This window comes from Protopterus annectens, chromosome 5.part0 (genome assembly GCF_019279795.1).
Source record: "Protopterus annectens isolate FY-2018-M chromosome 5.part0, PAN1.0, whole genome shotgun sequence".
Taxonomy (NCBI): Eukaryota; Metazoa; Chordata; order Ceratodontiformes; family Protopteridae; genus Protopterus; species Protopterus annectens.
In genome coordinates this window covers 827043629-827066646 of record NC_056735.1, presented here as the reverse complement: position 1 = coordinate 827066646, position 23018 = coordinate 827043629, and the positions used below count along the sequence as shown (strand labels likewise).

At 36.6% G+C, this 23018-nt stretch overlaps 1 protein-coding gene across 1 annotated transcript in view; it reads right to left on the bottom strand.

Annotated features, from left to right (window-relative positions):
- MCF2L (MCF.2 cell line derived transforming sequence like) overlaps positions 1–23018 on the bottom strand; it is a 1071259-nt gene that overhangs the window by 81789 nt on the left and 966452 nt on the right. Inside the window, exon 24 of the mRNA XM_044071884.1 lies at positions 20584–20662. Within this exon, the coding sequence (XP_043927819.1) occupies positions 20584–20662 (79 nt within the window). The remainder of the gene's footprint in view (positions 1–20583; positions 20663–23018) is intronic.

Below are 23018 nucleotides of genomic sequence, written 5' to 3'. Positions count from 1 at the left end.
TGAATTCTGAAAGAAATGAGCTCTAGAAAATTCTACATTCATGACTCAAAAAACAATAATTTGCTCTGGTTCAATTAGAGAAAGAAGGGCTTGGGTTTTAATTTAGATGAGTCACGAAATGGCAGCACATTTTAGAGTATTAAGCAATGAATGTTATTTTGGCATGCTGGCCCATTAATTGTGGAATAAACAAGGCTTTCAGTCTGTCCCTTACCGTAGGCATAACAAAACCATGATTTGCACTTCTGTAGTGACACAGAATCGTGCACTACTGGGTTGTGTTCTAAACAAGGTGCAGTACGCACAAGACTAAGGATGGACATGTGAAAGTAATGAAGTGTATAAAACAGTCCTAATGTTATACTCATAGCCCCAAAACAGACAGGCAAATCAGTCTTTAAGAAAAAGTAGTTTACAAAATAATAATTATCTATGCTGAAAGAAGCAAGTCTCTAATCTATCAAGTTCCTCCACAATGTACATGTCTACATGTATCTATTTATTTTACATTGCTAACAGAAAAGTCAAAAACAGTAGTGCTTATTTTCAGTGAATGCACATGGAAAAATACTCCAAACATGTATGCATAGATCTTCACTGACCATCGATAATGTAACATAATATTCAGAATTTAAATGTTTACCGTTCTGTGCCTTATAAACATCCAGAGTAATTGCAGAAGATAGATTCCTAAATATATATAAATATGATTCTGTTCATGCTACAAAACAAATGGAGTATATTAAGCAATGAAGGACAACTTAAAACTCAGATGTTTTTGTTACGGCTTTTGAGAAACAGTGAAGTTTCAGTCGTTATAAAGTGCAGAACATTTTTCTCATTGTTAAGATTTTAAATGAAGCTTTATCTAAAATACAATTAACAACATCCAGAAAATGAATAAAATAACATCAACTGCATTCAGAAAAGGAAGCAATATTGGTGACATACTTGTTCACAATGAATATACAGAAGATGTTTTGAAAACCCTTACATAAATGGATGCAAAAATGCATCATGTACAATAGCAGGTTTTTGATATTTGCTGTTTAATCTTCTACCATTAGTAACTGAACAGGTGAGAGATTGCACAATGGAACATTTCTTTATTTCAATATTTCAAGACGACAGTTTCCATAGCTACTGTATTTTCATCATCTTTTTTCATTGCATGAATATTTCTACCTTCTATCTGATGTCTTTGTAGTTACATGCTTTTATTTCTACTCACATCCAGATCTTTTAAATTCCATACTCTTCAATTGCCATATATTGTTTTACATGAAAACATTAACTATGCCTTGTCTTGATAATATAGAGCTCAAGTACTGTTGGCATTGTTTGTCTCTCTCTCTCTCACTCTTTCCCGTTTGCGCACCATGTGGTACATCAGGCAAAGAGCAACTCCCAGTGCTCATTGTTTCTGCAGCAGTTACAGTTTTTACTGGCTCAAGATGAGGAACTCGGTCAGAATACAAGATTGGTTAAGATGTTAGTGCAGCCTTTTTGTAAAGAATTTTACTTTTGTGGCTGGTGATAATGGGATTCTAAATGGCTGTCATGATTTGCTATAGCTGAGTTGAATTTTGGAGTAACTTTTACAGATAATGGCTGTATTCTAGTGTTTAAGCTGTTAAGTGGATTTTGTACACATCATTTGGTGAAGCAGTCAGCTTTGTAGGAGATGGCTGCCAGAAGAATTAATGGGACTTGTTTAGACTACACACTTGAATATTACAGTACTCCACTCCTGGGGGTCCCTCCCAGCCTCTAGAATATAAGGACCTCCTCCTGCAAAACCTCTGTGTTTTATTCTTGGACATTCCTGCCTACTAGCCTGGGCCAAAAAGAAAGGAACATCTGTGAGGACTCCTATAACTAGCTTTTTCTGTGAATGTATGTAGCATTACTATTGATTAACTTTTCCTAAAACTATATTTACTTGTTAGCCTGCCCTTCTGTGTGTGTGAATCAGCGGCCTACCGCAGACCACTAAATTCCCTCTCTCTCCAAAATTATTTGAATAAGGTATCAGAACATTATCTATTATAGTCCATATGAGACTTTCTTCTCCCTACAAAATCTGACAGCCCCCACCTATCATGATCTCTATTACTCCTAAAACCTTTATTTCCTCATTTATTATCTTCCTTTTTCTATTACCGCTATACTATGCTACCTCCTACATCAATCTCCTTCTGCAACCTCCTCCTTTTCCTGTCCACCTCCCCCACACAACACACTTCCATAACATCTCTGCCTCTCTAGTCCCCTCTCACCATATCCTTCTCTTAAAAGTAAAACTATTCCCAACTACTGCTAAAGACTATAAACCTAAACCTGTCTTCTAACAGTCACATCTATCTATGTGCAAATCAAATATACTAATTCCCTCTCTCACATACCTTTGCCTAGCCGGTGACATTCACCTACATTCAAACTCCTCCCCAACAATCCACCCTTGCATCGATACTAAATCCGCCAGTAAATACCTCAAATTCCTCACCGTTAATGCCCAAAGCTTAAACAATAAATTAACCCACTTTCATGCCTGGCTCAATCACAACTCACCTGATATCGTAGCCATCTCAGAAACCTGGCTAAAACCCCATATACGCGACTCCGAATTCCTTCCCCCTGGATTTCAATCTCTATGATCTGACCGCCATAGTAAGAAAGGTGGCGGTGTAGCATTAATATACTCAACCCAGTTGTCCTTTACCCCATATCCTAATACCATCCCTTCTTTTAACAACGCTGAACTCGTAACCGGACTACTAAAGATAAACAACCATAAAAGTATCTGCTTCATTTCCCTCTATATTCCCCCAGGTAACAACACCAACACTCTGGAAGACATCCTCTCATGGGCCTCCTCTAATATTAAGCTGGAAACCTATATAATAGGAGATGTAAACATAGACTGGAACAAAATCAATAACCCTAACCCCACTATGTCAATCAATCTATTTAATTACACTCAGCTTATTAACTCCATTACTAGGCCTAACAAAACCAATCCCCCTGGCTCCATACTAGACTGGATCCTCATATCTCACCCAAACAAAGTCATAAAATCTGGTATCATTTCTGACCCATTAGGAGACCACATCCCTGTCTTTGCCCATCAAGCTACCCTCTCCTCCCCTCATTCCCACCACTTCATTCATACTCGTAACCTCTCCACCTTTAATCCTACTACTTTTTTTTATTCCCTTAAGCAAACTAACTGTAACCCCCTAAAAACTCTTCCATTAGATACAGCCATTGAATTTTTCAACACTTCATTCCTAAATAGCCTTAATTCCCTAGCTCCAATAAGAACAAAAAGAGTAAAAACAAAGACCGCCCCATGGCGAACTAAAGACACTAAAAAGATCATGTTACAATGAGACAAAATCTGGAAAACTTATCACCACAATAAACAGCCTGAATCTTTACTTAAATATAAACAACTGAGAAACCTAGCCAAAAAAACAAGTTATTAAAGATAAAAAGTCTTACTACATCAAACTGCAAGCAAATCATGCAAAAAACCCCAAACAATTCTGGGACTCAATTAATTCCCTCCTTAGGCCAGATACCAAAAACAACCCCTGTCCTGACAGCAGCAAAACTGACAATGAAATTGCATCTCTATTCAACACCTTCTTCACCACTTCCATTGCTGAGCTCACCAAAACCTTTACCAACAACAAGCCTCTACCCCCGCACCCAACCTTCACCTCTCTCATCATCCTCCCCCTCCTTCATTCAAATTTAAACCCATCTCCACCAACCTAATAAAGAATCTACTCTCTAAACTAAAGCCTTGCTCCAATGCACCTAACAACATTCTTTCCTCCTTCTTAAAAATAGCCTCTGATGGTATTGCTCTCCCTATCTGCATCCTGATCAGTAGATCCCTTCTTGAATCATATGTTCCTAAACTTTGGCGCACTGCATACATACATCCACTCCACAAAGGTTGCAAAAACTGTAACATCTCAAATTTCCACCCCATAACCATCCTCTCCCCATCTCCAAACTTCTAGAAAAATGCACCCACTTTCAGCTTTTGCCATTCCTTACCAAACATCAGCTATTCTCTTCTACCCAACACAGCTTCTGCACAGGACTCAGTACCATCACCGCCCTCCACACCTTATTACAAACTGTTAACTCAGCTCGTGACTCCGGTCAAATAGTATCCTCAGTCCTGCTGAACTTATCTAAAGCTTTCGATACCATCTCCCATACCCATCTACTAAACTATCTGTCTAATCTCAGTTTCTCCCACAAAACACTCACCTGGTTCTCCAGCTATCTTTCAGATAGGTCCCAGGCTGTCAAATGGGGCCAGGGCACTTCCACATTCCTTCCTACCCCCACTGGAGTACCCCAAGGTTCCATACAGGACCCAGTACTATTCAATATCTTTATCAATGACTTTCACAAAGCCATACCCAACACCAAAAGTGTGCAGTATGCTGATGATTCCACCTTGATCTGTTGTGCCTCTAACCTATCAGATCTCCAATTACTGACACAAACAGCCTTCTGAACCACCGAAAAATGGATGCTCCATAACCACCTTGCTCTAAATGCCAATAAAAATGAAATCCTCCTATTCTTTCCTTCAAAATCCTCCCCTATCAAAAAAAATTATCTCCAAATCACCAGCCATAACAATTCCATTATAGAGGTTGATCCCTCTGCCAAACTTCTTGGTGTCACTATTGATGAACATCTAAAATTCAACACTCACATCCAGCTAAACATTAAAAAAACCCACATAAAACTCGGTCTACTATATAGAAACAACCACTTTCTACTGCCACAAGACTTACTCTCACCACTTCCTTCCTCCTCCCCTTCCTACTCTACGACGACCCACTGCTTACCAATTTATCCTCTACACTCACCTCCAAACTGGAAACTTGTTACCATAAAATCTCCAGATTTGCTACTAAAGCTAAATTCTCCTCTCATCACTGTCTCTTCCTTCTGTCTTTAAATTGTCTTGAACTCCCTACCAATCTGACTTTCTCCAAATCACCACAGCCCACAGATTACTATTCCAGCCTACTAGGTGTCCTGCACTATCCAATATTCTACAACCTTATATCCCTCAACGAACCCTTAGATCAACTCGCCAAAACGTAATCACGGTCCAAAAACCCAAGCGTCCTGCTGGTCAACTTCTCCTATCCATTTCCTTAACAAAAAATGGAACTCTCTTCCCCATCTGTGAGGACTTGCAACAACCTTGAAAACTTTAAATCTCGTCTACATTCCTACCTTTATCTAAACAGGAAATGTAACTGTACTCTTCACCCCATACCCCCCAAGCTCTCCTCCGCTTTTACTCCTGGCTATCCACTCTACCTAGCTAACAACTCTCACAAATATAGTTAGAATAATATCTAAACTATAATTTCTAGCCTCCAGGCTATTTGCCTATCTTTCTCTCCCAAATAAAATTGGAAATGTTTGTTTTTTTTGCTGAATGCCACTTGTTGATTGTTATGTTAAGTTCACTTTGTAATCATTCATGTATCTAAACCATGTATTGTACCATGCTTGCATTCTGTATGTTTTGTGTATGTAATGTGCAGCTTTTCTCCCTGGGCCTCCACTGAAAATGGGCTCCCCATGCACAGTGGACTTCCTCGGTCATCAAACTGGAATAAATAAATACGTTGCTAACTCAAGGCCCAACCCTCCTCTGAGGGTGCACCACACACACACACTCACATGCACACACTCATGCCTAGGGCCAATTTAGAGTGTCCAATCCACCTACTGCATGTCTATGGAATGTGGGAGGAAACAGGAGCACCTGGAGGAAACCCACTCGAATGCAGGGCGGACATGCAATCTACACATAGCGGGTACACCAGCCAAGAATCAAACTGGAGAGCCTCTTGCTGTGAGGTTACAACACTAACTGCTACACCAATGCTTAATCATTTCAGGGTTTAAGGATACTTAAGATGCATTATTAGATACAGTCTTTGAACTGAAACAAATATGTACCCACTTGGATTCATGGATAGCTGATACTGGGGATGGTAACATCTTTTTTGAGCATTCACATTTTAGTACATATTACACTTCTTTGTCTATGATGGCATTCTCACACAGTATAAATAAGTTTTTAATTTATGCTTCACTATACCATTATAAAGCTTGTTTCCTCCCTGAAAGAAAAGCAAGACTAGATTTCCAATGATATTTGTCACTGCTAACTTCTCATGTTCATTTCATAAACACTTTCACTTTTTCTTCCATTAAAGGCAACTGTTCAACCATCAAAATAATTTCTAGCTTTTCTTCCTCACCAAGAAAATTTTCTACTCTGGAAAATGTGCTGTTCACAAGAGATTTTCTATGTATACTTCTCTACCTATGTACTTATTGTTCACTTCCCTACCTATGCACTTACTGTTCACTTCCCTACCTATGCACCTACTGTACTCTTCCCTACCTATGTACTTACTGTACACTTTCCTACCTATGTACTTACTGTATACGTCACTACCTACATACTTACTGTATGCTCCCCTACCTATGTATTTACTGTATACTTCCTTACCTATGTACTTACTGTATACTTCCATACTTATGTACTTACTGTATACTTCCATACCTATGTACTTACTGTATACTTCCCTACCTATGTACTTACTTTCACAATATACTTTAGCTTGCTATGCAACATGTCTTGTACTTTCAGCATTGCCTTGCACAAGGACTTTCTGAACATGCTTTACAAATGTTTATGGTTCACTATAACATGTACTTCATTATTATAAATACATTCATGAAACTTAGCACATTCAAAGTATTTCTAGAAATCATTTTCTCTATTTAAACATATCTCTTCTGTATAGTTCTAGATATTCCTAACTCATTTGCAACTGATCTATTTTCCTGTAAGAACACAGCTCCTCTACCATTTTGATCAGCACCCACTAATAAAAAATTCAGAGCTGGCTCATGAAGCACCCGGTGCCATTTCCTAATCTGAAAAAAAGAAGAGGTCAGTTTTGTGATTTGATGCTCCTGACCTAAGGAGTGAGCCAGGTATGTCTCTGTACCCTTCAACTCTAACTTGAGAAGCATAAGAAAGATCCCTTGCTCTTCAGAACTAAAAATAACCTTTCTACTTTTAAACTTTGTAGTAAACCATGTGCCCACTTGTTACATTTGTAGCAAGTAGTTTCCTGCATCTTACACTACACACAAAAAAATGTTGAAAGCAGTTCAGTCTTCTTCTTCTTCTTTCGGCTTTTCCCAGTTAGGGGTCACCACAGCAGAACTCCAGTTTGTTAATGATTGGCAGTAGATTTTTACGGTGCCAAGGTGCCAGCCCGATGCCCAAACTTCAACAAAGGCATGCCCATTCACGCATGTCTTTTGAACACTACTCAACCACGGAGAGGACATGCAGACTCCACACAGAAGGTGCTCCAGCCGAGAATCGAACGGAAGAACCTCTTGCTGTGAGGTGACAATGCTACCGCTGCACCACCGCAGCTCAAAACAATATCATAATTTATTTCTGTACCATGATTCAGAAAAGGTGGTGTGGAAATGAATACTAGTACTGCACTGCCAGCTGACTGGCATTTGCTGATCATGCCACATAAAACCTTGCATCCAGGATAGATGGCCCCCTTTCTCCACCCTAGCTATGCCTCTGACAAATGGTTCATTTTCAGCATAACATGTCAATGCAAGCGTTTCTGGAACTTTTTTTTTAACATTTGGTAAATATTTTACTGTTCATGACACCAATCTTAGTCAAAATACTGTTCCAACAGTTTACTAAGAGGCATAGTTATTTCAGATATATTAGATGAACTTTACATGATTCTGTACTACTTAAAAAAAATCATTAATGCCTGCTTATTTTGAGATGTCAACAGCTGCACTACTCCTTAGACTTTAACTATGGCTACATCCTCTTTTCTACTAGATCAATATATTTTAGACTTGTCAGTCTTATTTTTATCTGTTTTTATTTGATTTAAAATGATACTGACTCAGTATGTTCAACACTGGTGTCAGTCTCATATAGTGTTCTTGTGTGTGGCCCATATTAACAGATGATCAGTTATATTCACAATATCGCGTGAACCTTAAAACATTTCTACAGCTGCTGTCAGTAATACTTGTACTGATGAGATATCAGACAGAAAATGGGCAAACTTGGGCATTTCTGCATCTAACTTGATCTGTTAGAATGCCTGAGTTACTTAGGTTTATAGGTCCTTAGGCAATTACTAAGCTAGCTGCTCTTGCGGGCCACTTTAAACCTAGCCAATTTCCCTTTTTGTCTTCAAAATAACTTATCCCATTTGTTTATAGATTAGCTTTATCCATTCCATGGTCGAAAATTATATATCACCCCTAATGAGAATAACTGGGATCATACCATAGATAATTTGGGGGGACCCATGCATGAGATAAAGCATTTAGGAATTTAATTTTTCCATTAGTATTACAGGGAGCAGTCCTGGGGTAAATTTTCTGTTTCCCATCCATAGATCAAAGTTGTACTTGAAAATGGACAGCGATAGACTTTGTTTTAAGTGGATGGGAAGTCTGTTCTACAGCAGCAGTATCCTTTGCAAAATATACCCGTTTCTCCAAACATTCTGTTGATGTTGCAGAAGATGTTTATATCTCTAGACCAGTATTTCCGATGCTACTTGACTTGCTGATGTGGAGTAAATCCATCTGAAATGGGTCAAAGGATGTTTTTGATGTTGAACACAGGTTACCTCTTAGTAATCTGTAAGACGCCAAGTATAGTGACAGGGCTTTGAGTCAGTCCATGTAGGACATGCTGGGCATGTTGTTTAGGCCTTGTATCCTTTTTGTAAGATATCTCTTTGGATGTTCCAGTTGCTGTGTCTGGACAGATACAAGCCAAAGGGGACATTTCCATGATTAGCCTAATGAGGGCCACATAAAAGGGAACAATGACATTCCTAGATCTAGACACAATCTCTTTGTTTACAACCTGTGTAATATAGAAGGACTTTCTTAAAAACAATAGACATATATTGGTTAAAGGTTAGGTCACTGTCCACATAAGTTCTTACATCCTGAGCAACTGGGTCAATTCATAGGGGCATATTGTCAATGTGGTAGTTCCCTTGGTAGCTGGCTTCCCAAAGAATGCAGTAATACATATTTCGGCATTTAGTTTCTACTCATGATTTTTTGACACCAGTTATTTATTTGAGACAAATTTTCCTTGCATAATGAGTAAGTCATTTGGGGGAGTCAATGACTGATCTTACCTTGCAGTCATATGCAAATTTAGTTAACCAAAGCCTTTTGATATTGGCGTTTACTTCAGAAAGGTAGATGCCAAACAGGAGAGGTCCCAGCACACAACCCTGTGAGACTACTCTGGTGACTGGTCTCTTTGTAGAAGCATCTCCCCCTGTTTTGATTATCTGCATCCTATCTGTGAGCCAGTTGGCAATCCATTGAGTCACATAGGGGTCTGTTCCCTGTTTATTTAACATTTCTACTATACCCAAGTGTGAAATTGTGCCAAAAGCTTTGGCCAGGTTGAGGTATGTGATGCATAACATTTTATTTATTTTATTTTATTTTATTTTACATTTGTTGACCGGCCTAGTCTAGCTGGATACATGTCCATTTTCAGTATACGCCCGGGGAGAAAAGCTCCAAAGACATATGGAATAGAAAAAATACAAAATATAAAATATAAAACTATAGTATAAAATATACAAAGGAGTAACAGTAAAGATACATGCAAAAAAACTAAATTAGAAAGTGGTAGGATTTTAAGAAGTAAGCAAAAATTATTTTTTTTTCCCACACAGTAGTAATAGAGAGCATTCATTAAAAATTGTATTAAACTACAATACTTCGAATGAATTTAGCAAGGGCAGTAAGGGATACTGTAAAAATGCAAGACAGTAAGTTTACAATGTTGTTGAGATGTAGGACGTTAGCCAGGGTTAGTGCAGGAACATAACCAGTGTATGTTGAGATATGATTTTAGTTTCTTTTTAAATAGTGTAAGAGATGACAGAGAAGTGAGGTCAGTAGGAAGTGAATTCCATAACTTTCCAACAGTGTTAGAGAACAGGGTATCACCTGCTAAGTTATAAGATCTGCAGGTGTTAATAAGAAGTTTGTTGGATGACCGTAGATTTTTAGGACTGTTGTAGGGGATGAAAAGGCTTGAGAGTATTGGTGTATTTGTGGGTTGAGAGAGGATCTTATGGGCTATAGCAAGCTGGAGATATTGTAAATGGTGTAGAAACTCAAGCCAGCCAAGTTGTTTTAGGTTAAGCCAGTGATGAGTCCTGAAAGGGGAGGCAGTAGCAAATCGAGCAATATTATTATATGATACTGCTAGTTTGCTGAGGTTACTTTTAGAAAGATTTGTATAAATGGGAGAGGCATAGAGTAGAGTAGAGATAAAGTGAGTTCTTGCTAAAGAAGCCCTGGCTGTTGGTGTAAGAAAGGGTTTGACTCTATAGAGGGAACCTAGTTTTTTATTGACTGTTTTTATAGTGTTATTGATATGAGTATCAAAACTGAGGTTATTGTCAATTGTTATTCCTAGTAGTTTAGTAGTTGGGTCGGGAGAAATAAGTGTACCGTTGTTTGATGTGAGTGTGAAATGAAATGGGGGGACTTACGGGTAGGTGAGAAGAGGAGCATTTTAGTTTTTTTGGGATGTAGAAGGAGGCAACCCTCAGTGAACCATTGTTCTACAGTATTAAATGCTTTCTGGGTAAGGGTATGTAATTCAGTTGGAGAAGTAGCTGAACAGATAATAGTAGAATCATCTGCATATTGAATGCATGTAGTATGTGGAATTACTAACTGAAGATCATTTATATAAATGCAAAAAAGCAGAGGACCTAATATAGAACCCTGAGGGACACCTAGGGAGATGGGCAGGAGATTAGAAAGGTTATTGTGCCAAAGTACAGCCTATTGTCTGTTTTCAAGGTAAGATTTGAACCAACAGATGGCTAAGGAATCAAGAGAAAGTGATTTCATTATATGTAAGAGGAGTTGGTGATTAACCATGTCAAAAGCTTTGGATAAATCAAGGAATACTGCAGAGGAAGGAATACTTTTGTTCCGGTTTTTATTAATACAATCAGTGAATGATAGCAGGGCAGTGGTAGTACTGTGGTATGGCCTGAAGTCATGTTGACAGTTAGCTAGTAAGTTATTTTGTAGAAGGAGTTGAAGAAGTTGCTTATGGATACACTTTTCCATGATTTTTGCCAGAGGAGATAGTAGAGCTATTGATGGAAGTTAGAGAAGTCATAAGAGTTGCCACCTTTGTGTAATGGAATAAGTTGGGAGATTTTCCAGATTGATGGGATATTACCTTCACTTATAGTTCTATTGATCAGAATAGATATTGGGTAGGCAATGGCTTTTGCACCTTTTTGAAGGTATTCTGCAGGGAGTTGGTCAGCTGAAGGGGTGTTGGGTTTGACTTTTGTGAGTAGGGAGGATATGGTGGAGGTGGAGACAGGTTGTAACTGAAATAAGGGGGAGCAGTTAGGGATGAAATAGTAATATTTTAGGTATCAGGAGATAGGTGGTTGGCAAGAGCTTGGATGGCATTGGTGAAGAAGGAATTAAAGTCATTGGCAGTGTGAATAGGACTGTCGGGGTTGGAGCCTAGTGGATTGGGAGTGATAGATTGTCCTGGGTGAAGACGTTTGTTAATGCTGTTCCAAAACTTTTGTGGTTTGTTTTGATATGTCTGCTGTACTTGAAGGTAAAAGTTTTTTTGTCTAGAATGATGGCTTTTTTTGTACTGTTTCTAAGTTGCCTAAAGGTTTGGTGATCTAATGCATTCTTAGTGGAACGCCATTTTCTCCAAGAGAGCCAGGGGGCTGGTTTGGATTTACATCTAACAGAACATTCTGGAGCATGGCGGTTCAGGATGGTTAAGAATGTGGTGTTGAAATACGCTACTGCTTCGTCCAGTGGGAGAGATTTTAGTGGTGACCAGTTCATTTGAAAAAGCTCTGTCTGAAAGAGTTCAGGATTAAATTTTTTTTTGTTACGTACAGCTCTGACCGTATTAGGGTAGGTGAGGTTAGTTTTATGTCTAATAATATATGTGAGAGCATGATCGCTTATGTCATCAGGAAGGATTCCTACTTTATAGGTTTGGTGATGATTGTTAGTAAGTATCCAGTCTAGGGTACCTTCTTTATTGTTGGGTTTATTTATTCTGGTGGGGAAGTTGATAGATTGTGAGAATTCGAATAAGTTTATATGGTTGGAAGGGAGATCATTATGACAGGACTGCCAGTCTATGTTAAAATCTCCTAGGATTATGGTTTCTTGGGGTAGATTAAAAAAAGTCCAGTTGAGGATATTTTCAAGGGTGTTAATGTTATTTCCAGGAGGCAGGTATAAACAAATGACATTTATAGCTTTACAAGTATTGATTTGAAGTTTGGAGATTAGTATTTCTGCTTTATTATCTTGAGGTGGAGAAAGATCTATAGTGTTGACTTGTAGTTTGAGTTTATATAGGATTGCGACCCCTCCTCCCTTTCTAGTAGTGCAGTCTTTTCTAATGATGTTATACCCAGGTGGAGTTATTTCATTGTCTTGAACCGTGGGTTTTAGCCAAGTTTCAGATAAGCATAAAAGATCGAATTGGTGGATATCTAAGAGGACATGTAGATAAGGAATTTTTTGTTAATGCCAAGAATATTAAGGTGTGCTATGAGGAGAGAGTTAGCAGGCTTTGAAGGGGCTATGGAGCTAGAGATATTTGTTTTACATGGTGCTGAGATGGGGGTATGGTTTGGGCCAAGGTTAGGATGTATGTCACCATCTAGTAGGAGGTGAAGGTGTGTTATGTTTTTATTGAGAATATGTTTTCTAAAGTTGTCAGGTTGGAGTATGAAATGAGTATGGGTATATTTGATGGGAGCTAGTCTATGATATTTAGGAAGAAGGTAGCTAGGTTTGTATATGATGTTGAGGAAGTTTAGTGAGGTATATGGTGGAGGTGTAGAAGTGCATTTGGAGGGGAAGGGAGGGATGTAGTGTAGAGGGTGCTCATAGGAGGTTAGAAGATAGACAGTAGTGAGGGAAGAGAAGAGTAGGAGCAAGAGAAGTATGTTGAATAGGTAAGGGGCATGGAAAGTGGACATAGTGGAAATGAAACACATATGCAAATTTAGTTATGCATCACTGGGAATTAAATTTTGTCTTTCAACACGCATTATTTAATAAAATCTTAGTCTACAGGCGTTTCGTGGATGACATCCTAATTATATGGGATGGCTCCTTGGAAGAATTTACTTCCTTTAAAGTATACTTAGAAACTACAAGTACATTTCTTAGATTCTCCCTTGAAACATCATACTTATCAATAAACTTCCTGGATGTTAGTTTAAGCATCAGGAATGGGAAACTGACATCTACACTATATAAGAAAAAATGCTGGAGGAATACAATTTTGAAATATGACAGTATGCACCCACGGCATATTTTTAAAGGAATACTAAGAAGTCAATTTACTAGATTAAGTAAAATCTGTACTGATAAAGAGGACTTAACAAGAGAGGCAGACAATATGGTAGATATGTTTTTAGAAAGAGGCTATGATTATGATTTAATAATGAAAGTTAGGAATAGTATTTTATCTCAAGATAACTTAGAATTCAATGATATAAAAAATAATAATTATTTCCCTGTTTTTAAAAGAGATAACTATAATTATAAGGGGAAAGTATCTTTTATCACAACCTATACAAATGATTTTCAAAACATTAGGAAAATATTACTCAATAATTGGAAAGTCCTACTGATAGATGAACCCACGTCAAAGGTAGTAGGCAGAAACCCACATATAATTTATAGAAGTAATAAAAATTTGAAATCTTTATTGTGTGATAAATCTGGCTTGACTAAGAATGATTCACAAAAGTTAACTCATTCCCCTGGGACTCACCCTTGTCAGCATTGTAACTACTGCAAGTTCATTACTAAACTACAAGATTACACCCACCCAGAATTTAATTATGTTTTCAAACCAAGATTTAGGGCTGATTGTGATACTTCAGGCCTAATTTACTTGGCCACCTGTGAATGCTGTCCTGCATTTTATATAGGGCTCACAAAAAGGAAACTGAGAAATAGAATATATAATCATTTATATGATATCAAAAAGAAGAATGAGTTAAACGCCCTAGCTAAACATATTATATCAAACCCCTCACACTCTTTTGTTTTTAGAGTATTACAAATAGTGGAAGTTAATGCTAGAGGTGGTGATCATATAAATTCAATAGAACTAAATGAGTTGAAATGGATCCTCAGACTTAGAGGCCACTATCCTCCAGGATTAAATAATTATATTACAATAAGATCTTTTTTAAATAATCGGAGATAATTACACTGCCTATGTTTCATATCCTCTTGTGACATATTACAATCATATACTTTTGTAACATACAGCATTTTTGAATAAAAATTTTTTTTTTAAATAAAATTTTTTAAACAATTCTACTAACTATATATAATGTATGAAACATTCACTTACTTATTTACTTATCTCAAAAATTGTGTTTTTTAAATAAGTCATAATATACCTACTGACCATTTGATTAATTTATTTAAATAATAGTTTATTTATTTATTTATTTAGGGTAATTTTAGAAGTATGAATTATGAGCTTGTAATAACATTATATATGTTGGTTATGAAATGTTTACATCCACATTTGATATTATAATATATGATATACTAAATTGACAAGCATGTTTAGTTAACAATGTCGTTTCAAAATTTTTTGATATCAGAATTTATTAGTCCACTTACGCTATCTGATTTATATATCTATCTATTTATCTACTTACTTATTCATCTATTAATTTCATTTTAATTTATTCTATTTATTCTATTTCATGTACACTTATTTATTATCACAATGTGTTTTCAAATGTTTGAATATCTGAATATTTATATATTTGATAAATTTATGTTTATAATATTTATGATATATACAAACAGTTATCATCAAACAGTTTTTGTTATAAGAATGGATATCAATGAAGATGGACTATATACTGTATATTACGCTAGACTTGATAATGACATATATTTAAATGAGTTTCAGATAACTTCAAATGGACTTCAAATTATGCATGATTTACCACATTTTAATGATTTTATTAGTGTGTTGTTTTTAAAAAAACTTTTAAAAAACTTTTGACAGAAAATGATTTTTAAACATGCTTTTTAAACATGCTTTACTACATTTTAGTGTCTTCTACTGCTGTGTTGCTTTAAATCTATTATAAAAAGTGACTATTTTAATTGAATCATCAGCTAATTAATCAATCATTAACTATACTCATTAAGCTATGCCTCCCTATAAATATGTTGACTGTTTTTAGTTTTATATTGTCTGAAGAAGCGTATCAGAGCATACGCGAAAGCGCTCACCGTTTGTTTTTTCTTTAATAAATTATTTTTGTAACGTGGAGAGTCTGAGGTTTCTATTCTACATACACTTTTTCTTTTCTAATGATGTTATACCCGGGTGGAGTTATTTCATTGTCTTGAACCGTGGGTTTTAGCCAAGTTTCAGATAAGCATAAAAGATCGAATTGGTGGATATCTAAGAGGACATGTAGATAAGGAATTTTGTTGTTAATGCCAAGAATATTAAGGTGTGCTATGAGGAGAGAGTTAGCAGGCTTTGAAGGGGCTATGGAGCTAGAGATATTTGTTTTACATGGTGCTGAGATGGGGGTATGGTTTGGGCCAAGGTTAGGATGTATGTCACCATCTAGTAGGAGGTGAAGGTGTGTTATGTTTTTATTGAGAATATGTTTTCTAAAGTTGTCAGGTTGCAGTATGAAATGAGTATGGGTATATTTGATGGGAGCTAGTCTATGATATTTAGGAAGAAGGTAGCTAGGTTTGTATATGATGTTGAGGAAGTTTAGTGAGGTATATGGTGGAGGTGTAGAAGTGCATTTGGAGGGGAAGGGAGGGATGTAGTGTAGAGGGTGCTCATAGGAGGTTAGAAGATAGACAGTAGTGAGGGAAGAGAAGAGTAGGAGCAAGAGAAGTATGTTGAATAGGTAAGGGGCATGGAAAGTGGACATAGTGAAAATGATTAGTGGGAGGAGAAAGTTGGAGGTGAGGCTAATTGGTAGGTATAAGGTTGAATGTGGTAAAGTTCTGTAGAGAGGATAAATAGGAGGTGAGATTTAGGTAATTGATTGATTAATGTGAATGGATGAAGTTTTGCGGAGGTGTGGTGTAGGAGTAATAAAGGTAGGAGTGTTGGGGGCGGGTGAGAATTAGGGGCAGGGTAGGGGAGCGGAGTGAGCCTGTAGGGCGAATGGAGCGGGAAGAGAGCAATGAGTAGTTTGCCAGGAGAGACAATCAGTGCAGTAAGGAGACTGCAGGTGAGTCTGAAGGTAAGAGGTTTGGCTGAGGGAATAGGAGACTTAGGAAGAAATGGAGATTAGGGTGTGAGAAGAGTAGGCAGTGATGTGAGATGCCTTAGGACAGAGAAGATGGGGAAATCAATGAGACATGAGAAGCTGGGGAACTTAGAAGGGGAGATAGGGAGGAAGAAGGGTATGATAAAGATCAAAATGCCTATTATACAGAGATAAGGTGGAGAAGGGTGCAGAAAACAGAGCAAGAAGCTATTCCTGAAGTGCCACCAGCAAGTAAGACACGTACATTACATTAAGTAAGACAGCACAGGGGATAACAACTAGAGTGGGGAAAAAAACAAAAAAATGGGGAGAGAGAAGTATGGGAACTAGAGAAAAGTATGAGTTCGGGTTGCAAAAATAATGGAAGAGGGAGGTAGTTTGGGTGCTGGCTGACCTGACCGGGGGCTTGCCTAACCTTACAGTATGGTAAAGTAGTGTTTTGGATACAATTTTACAAGTAGTTTAAGCAAAACATACTTTCAGTGTCCTTAGCAGGGATGGTCTCACAGGGAGCTGGTAATTAAGTTCTTAGCTCAGGGTAAGTTCCTTGGATAGCAAGTAGGGCACTTTCAGTTGGTCAGGAGCAAGGACGTGTACGAACACACAGGCTGGTACATATATAGAGAGAGAGAAACAGGTAGTGAGGCATACAGTACATTAGCTAGGCATTCAAAGCATCACAAAAATATTAACATAGATTCAGTACCATGAATTAGCTCAGCAGAGAAAACAAACTACACAAGTAATAATGTTAAACAACATGACATAACATGATACATTCTCTAGCACCTATTACAAGAGATTGCAAAGCTAAGGCTCTGTAACATAAAGTGAATTCAAGTACTTTACTTGTCCTGTACTGGTTCTTAAGCAGGGTATAGTAAGACAGGAATAGGCAGAGGGGGAAAGTGGTAGAAGGAGGAGGAGTTGTAAAGGCTATTTAGCTAACATTATGCTGATAAACAGGTAAATAGCAGGGTACAGTAGGATGGGGATAGGCAGAGGGGGAAAGTGGTAGAAAGAGGAGTAGTAGAAAAAAACATTTTGCCTTCATCCACTGCTTTGCAGATATTTTAAAAAAATACACAAAGTTGAGTAAGTATGACCTGCCCTTGATGAATCCAAACTGACATGTCCAGTGTTTGGAGGTTCCCTGTGTCCTGACTGATTAAGTTCATGACAAGTCTTTCCATGACTTTGCATATGAGGCTGGTCAGACTTATGGATTTATAATTGCCTGGGTCTGTGGAAGGTCTTCTCTTTTGTTAGGGAATGACTCTAGCTGTTCTCCATTCACTTGGTACAAACCCTGTATGGAGGCTGAATTGTGTTGTTAGGGGTGTGGCAAAAACATGTTTCATGCTATTTGAGATGTATCTAGGGATACTGTCAAGACCCAACAATGCAGTATTTTTAGCTTTTGACAACACTTTTAAGACTTGGTCTTGTGTGATAACTGGAGGTAAGACAGTGTCAGGCATATCTGTGGGACAAGTGGAGGGGAAAGAGGGGTAAAATCAGAGCTGAATTTACTGGCCACTAGGTTTGCTATATGTCAACCTCAGTGTCTAATACTTCTAATACAGGAAGTATCATTAAGCATAATTGAGACAACTTCAAATTTAAGACATGGGTAATGTTCTCTTTAAACATTTTATTCAGAACCTATAGATCAATACATGTGAAAATCCTGTCCTGCTTTACAACAGTGTTGTTACTAGTCACCCATTTTATTGTATCTGTTTATTAATAGCACTTAAGCTTTCTATTCTTGGTCAGTTCTACTACTGGTACGTTTCTTGGAGCACCTATAACTGGAATAGATCTGGACTTGTTTGAATGTGATGTTTGGCTGGTAAGCTACTAAAGCTTGTAGGTGAAAATTCAACAATGTCTGACAACATGTCTTTCTTATGACTTTGTACAGTATTTGATGTGGATCTATGACTATTTGACTACTTCTCTACATACACATTTTGTGCTTGCACATAATATTATGTACAACTTCTTACAAGTCAAATAACTGAACATATTTGGTAAATTAACTTCCACATTAAATGTGACTATTAGAAAGATGATGTATTACTTCATATTTTTTACATTCACATCATTATCTTTTTACATAACGTTTGTTCGATGTCCATAAAAAGACATGTATACATGATTTTACATTCACTGTCTCTTAGATGCAATGTTTTAAAAGTATTTTCTGAAAAAAATGCATTGAGCACCTGTATCAAGCTTAAATTTATTGTTTTAACTACAATAAGGCCATTCAGACCAATTATCTTGCTGTATAGCCTATTTACTTTCTAACTTAATAAGAATGAAGTCTTTTTGTTTTAATACAACAAATAAAAGGTTGTTTTTCTGTTATGCTTCAGTAATACTCAAAGTGTATGAAGCACTCTTTTTTTTCTTTAACATTTTGTGAAATTATTCTTTCTACCACAGCTTCTATAAAACATATTAAACACTTTTTTGTTCATATCAGAATTTGACTCATACTACATCTTACACACTTCCATTTATCATTTACAAAAGTAATTCTTTTAGCAGCACATTTGTAGTTTCTCTTGTTCTGCATACACCTGTAGCTTTTGGAAGGCCCAGTCTGCTTCTCTTAAATCTTGCCCGTGCTTGATCATTTTGTATACTACAGATTACTCTGTCTCTTTTCAAGGAATTATGCAACTTACCCAATTCAAAATTTTGTCTGTATTCTTTTGCTTGGTAGCACACATTTTCCATTGAGCCTTTGCACAGTGTAAAAAATATATAACAAATAAATGGCAGATTTTATATGCTCACAGCAATTCCTAAATTTCACTGCTATTGCTGCTGGCTTGTCTTTAACTTCTCTTGCATGACCAAACCATTAAATATTGCAAGGCTTCCTACTTTGTAGCATGCAGTACCTTTTCTAGTTTTTTTAGCTGTTCAGGTCTCAATGAAAAGAAAACTGAATTTCTTCATCTCAGCTTTCAGTTTTCTGATAAACTGCTTTGCAGTAAGAGAATTATGAGAGTCTGCAGACCGTGCTTTCATGAAAGAACAAAATACTCTGAGGGCTTTAACCGAGTTATGTGAGTGAAAAATGTAATTGGTGCCTTTATGCCACAACTGGAAGTAATATTTCTGCATTACAGAATAACTCCAATGTGATCAATCTTCCCTTTCATGCCCTAAAACTTATACATTTGTAATGCCTATTAAGCTGTTCAATAAAGATCCATTTTCGATGCATGTGCTACCACACTCTATGAACTCTATATTGAAAATGAAAGAATGTTTTACCACACTTCATGAACCCATTACATGCACATCCTGTCTGTGAGCTATCTAATATTTACAGATTTGTAATCCACAATACTACAGTATATAAAGGTACTTGTAGGGCTCTTCTCAAACAAATAAAATATATCATTTCAGTCTCTTGTTTTTGCTAGTAGATGCTGCAAACATGTCATACAAATTAACTTAAGCGATTAGTTTTGAAATTATGTTAAATGAAATTAAATTTATAAGAATCATTTTAGACAATATATCACAGTAAATGCCCATGCTCATCCAGCTTCTTGTCTTTCTAAAATGATTAGCAAAATGTAGACAAAAGTCCATACCGCTCAACTGTCCATATTTTCACATAATGTCCAGATTTTTGCCTGATATTTTTTGCTCTTTTACTCATAAAATGTGAGGTTTTCTGCTCAATTGTTAAGGATGAAGTCACTAAATAATGACACACATTTGAGTTTAAGACATCATACACTTCAGCAAATGTATGCTAATGTAAAACCTTTTATTCTAGAAATTTTCTAAGTTTATAAGACCAATATTTAAAATCTGCCCCTATTTTGGGCCTTTGTCCCCTGTCATTTTTGTTTTGTCCAGATTTCTTGAGATAAAAATAAAAGAATAGATAAAATTCAGGATAACCTCTATTCAGAATGTTTCTGTATGTGAAGTGGTACAGTTTACCAAATGGATCAAATGCGATAGTTTAAATGTCATACAGAGGCAGATGATGTTCATACAAATAAGAATACACTCAAGTGCAAACAAAGAAGAAAGAAAGACATATCACCTCTGCATGCTTGTAACTGACAAGTCAGCACCTTTCGGATTTCATTTACCCATGCTGTTTTCACTTCAGGTGTAGGGGCCTGTGGAAAGGGAAAAAACAGTTATTAAACCTGTACAGGGCTAAAATGCATCTATTGTGCATGCTGCTGTAATTTTTTAATATAGGGTGCAGTTATTATGACAGAGGCCAATGAATATCATATCTTCCTGTGGGGTAAAATCTTGGTTAGGACAAATCAGATTTAGCCTGTGTTCTCTGTAAAAAAACGTGTGATGAAAGGAATCTCTTGCATAGTAAGATATTTTGGACAGACCATATTTTAACTAATAACTTTAGTGTGCTAGTGAGATGTACTTTATAAGGAAGCACTGCCAGCCCGTTAGCCAAATGTCATGCAATCTTGCTTGACTGAAATTAAGTCTAGATTTTTCTTACGTGCATCTTATTTTCTTCAAGAACCAAGACAGTTTGCAAGTAAGGTTTTCAGATTTTCCAGAAACAGACTGAATACTTTTTTGACACAAAAATATGTGCATTACAGCGAATATCCACCAATTCCATTAATACATTAATACCATGGTAGGAGCAAAGAGTATTTTTTTCATTTTCCAATATTAAATGAATAGTCATTTATGGGCTTCTTAGGGGCCCATATCCCTGGCACATAACCAGATCTTCCAGTCTCATAAAATCCATATCTGATAGATTGTTTTGGTTAAGTAGGCTTTTATTTTTTTACAGTCACAGCCTCCTGAGACTTTAACCCCATAAGATTCCTCTTTCTTTACCATCTACTAAAATGCTCTCCTTTTTAAGAACCCTCCTTATCATCTCTTACAGTCGGTAATCAATGTAGTTTTGAATAAAAGCATGCGCAACAGGGCTTTTCCTGAATATATCAAGTAGTATGCAAATAACAGTGAGACTAACTATAGACATTAGATCTTATCAGTAACACAGATGCATTTACTTTACTTCATAATGGAAATATTCATGCTCCCATCCTACCTAATTCTAAATACATTTTCTTGTCAGATTTTCTTACCCACTTACCTACCACTACCTCCTATAGTTCTCCATCACTAGTGATGTATATGACCTGATGTAATTCAGAAAAAAAAAAAAACTTTTTCTTTTCTTTTTCTACTTACTTAATCTATGCAATTTTTGTAATTCAACATTTTTTTGATTTGTTCTTTACTTATACTGTAATGTTTATGATTTGTTCTTTTCTAACACTGAAATGTTTAACTGAAATGTATACCACAGATTTGTAGTTTCTGTATTATGTATTTGTATTTGTATTTTTCTGGAGCTTTTCTCCCCAGGACTCCATTGAAAATGTGCTCTTTGTGGCCCAATGGACTATCCTGGAAAACAAACGTCAAATAATAATAATAATGTCCCACTGAAACTTGGTATTGCCACAGTATTTATGAGCAAACCCCTTTAACCAGCTCAACAAATAAAATCTTTTTAGTGTTTTGTCTAAATGCACATTTACCTTTTTTATCAGTGAATTCACACTATTTAAACATTTATAGCAGAAAACATATGTTGCAGAGACAACATCAAAAGGTAACCCTACAGTTCTCCATATGCTGAAGTACAAAACTCTGTGATCAATTTACAGTTTAATTGCCTTGAACAGTGTTTCTACTGCAGCTTAAAAACTTAAATTATCTGCAAAAATTGCACACTAACACTAGCTCATGTATACCTTTCACATTCAATGTATACTTTGGCTACTTCACCATATCTAATTTAGGGTACAGCTACAGAATGGCTTCAAATTAATGCACTACAAATAGTGAAAAGTTACAAGAAACTGCACTCAATACAAAAAACAACTGCAATGAAAATATACTTATGGTCATAGTGAATATACACAGAAAGCAAGGATGGAAGCACAGACTGGAGGAATGAAAATATACCAGTATATACACAAATATATTCTGGAGATAAACAACAAAGCTTGAGCACTGATGCAAGGAAAATGAACTGAACTGACTATCCAGTATTTAACTGACCCTTGCTACATGTACCATTGGCTTAGGTACATGGGGATGCATGCAGGATCATGGGACATTCAATCAACAGTTGGCAGCTGAGGTCAGAAGCAGGCTTCACTAATTGCATACCATTTTTGAGAGTGCTTTTGTGTGGAATTAGCAGTCACATGATCAAGAAACTACAAGGAGTTTAAATCTATAAATAAACCAAGACACAATGTGGTAATGATGATAGCATACTGACATGTAAGCCTATCGCCATTTGTCCTCAAATCAAGGAATATGTATAAAAAGTTGCAATGAAAAAATATTAAGATATTTAGAAAGAGATTCATTTCAAAAAGTACAGTTTTGTACCTACCATAAATGTAGATGTCCGATAGGAATGCATCTGCAGTCCTTACAAATGGGTTGTCCTGTCGT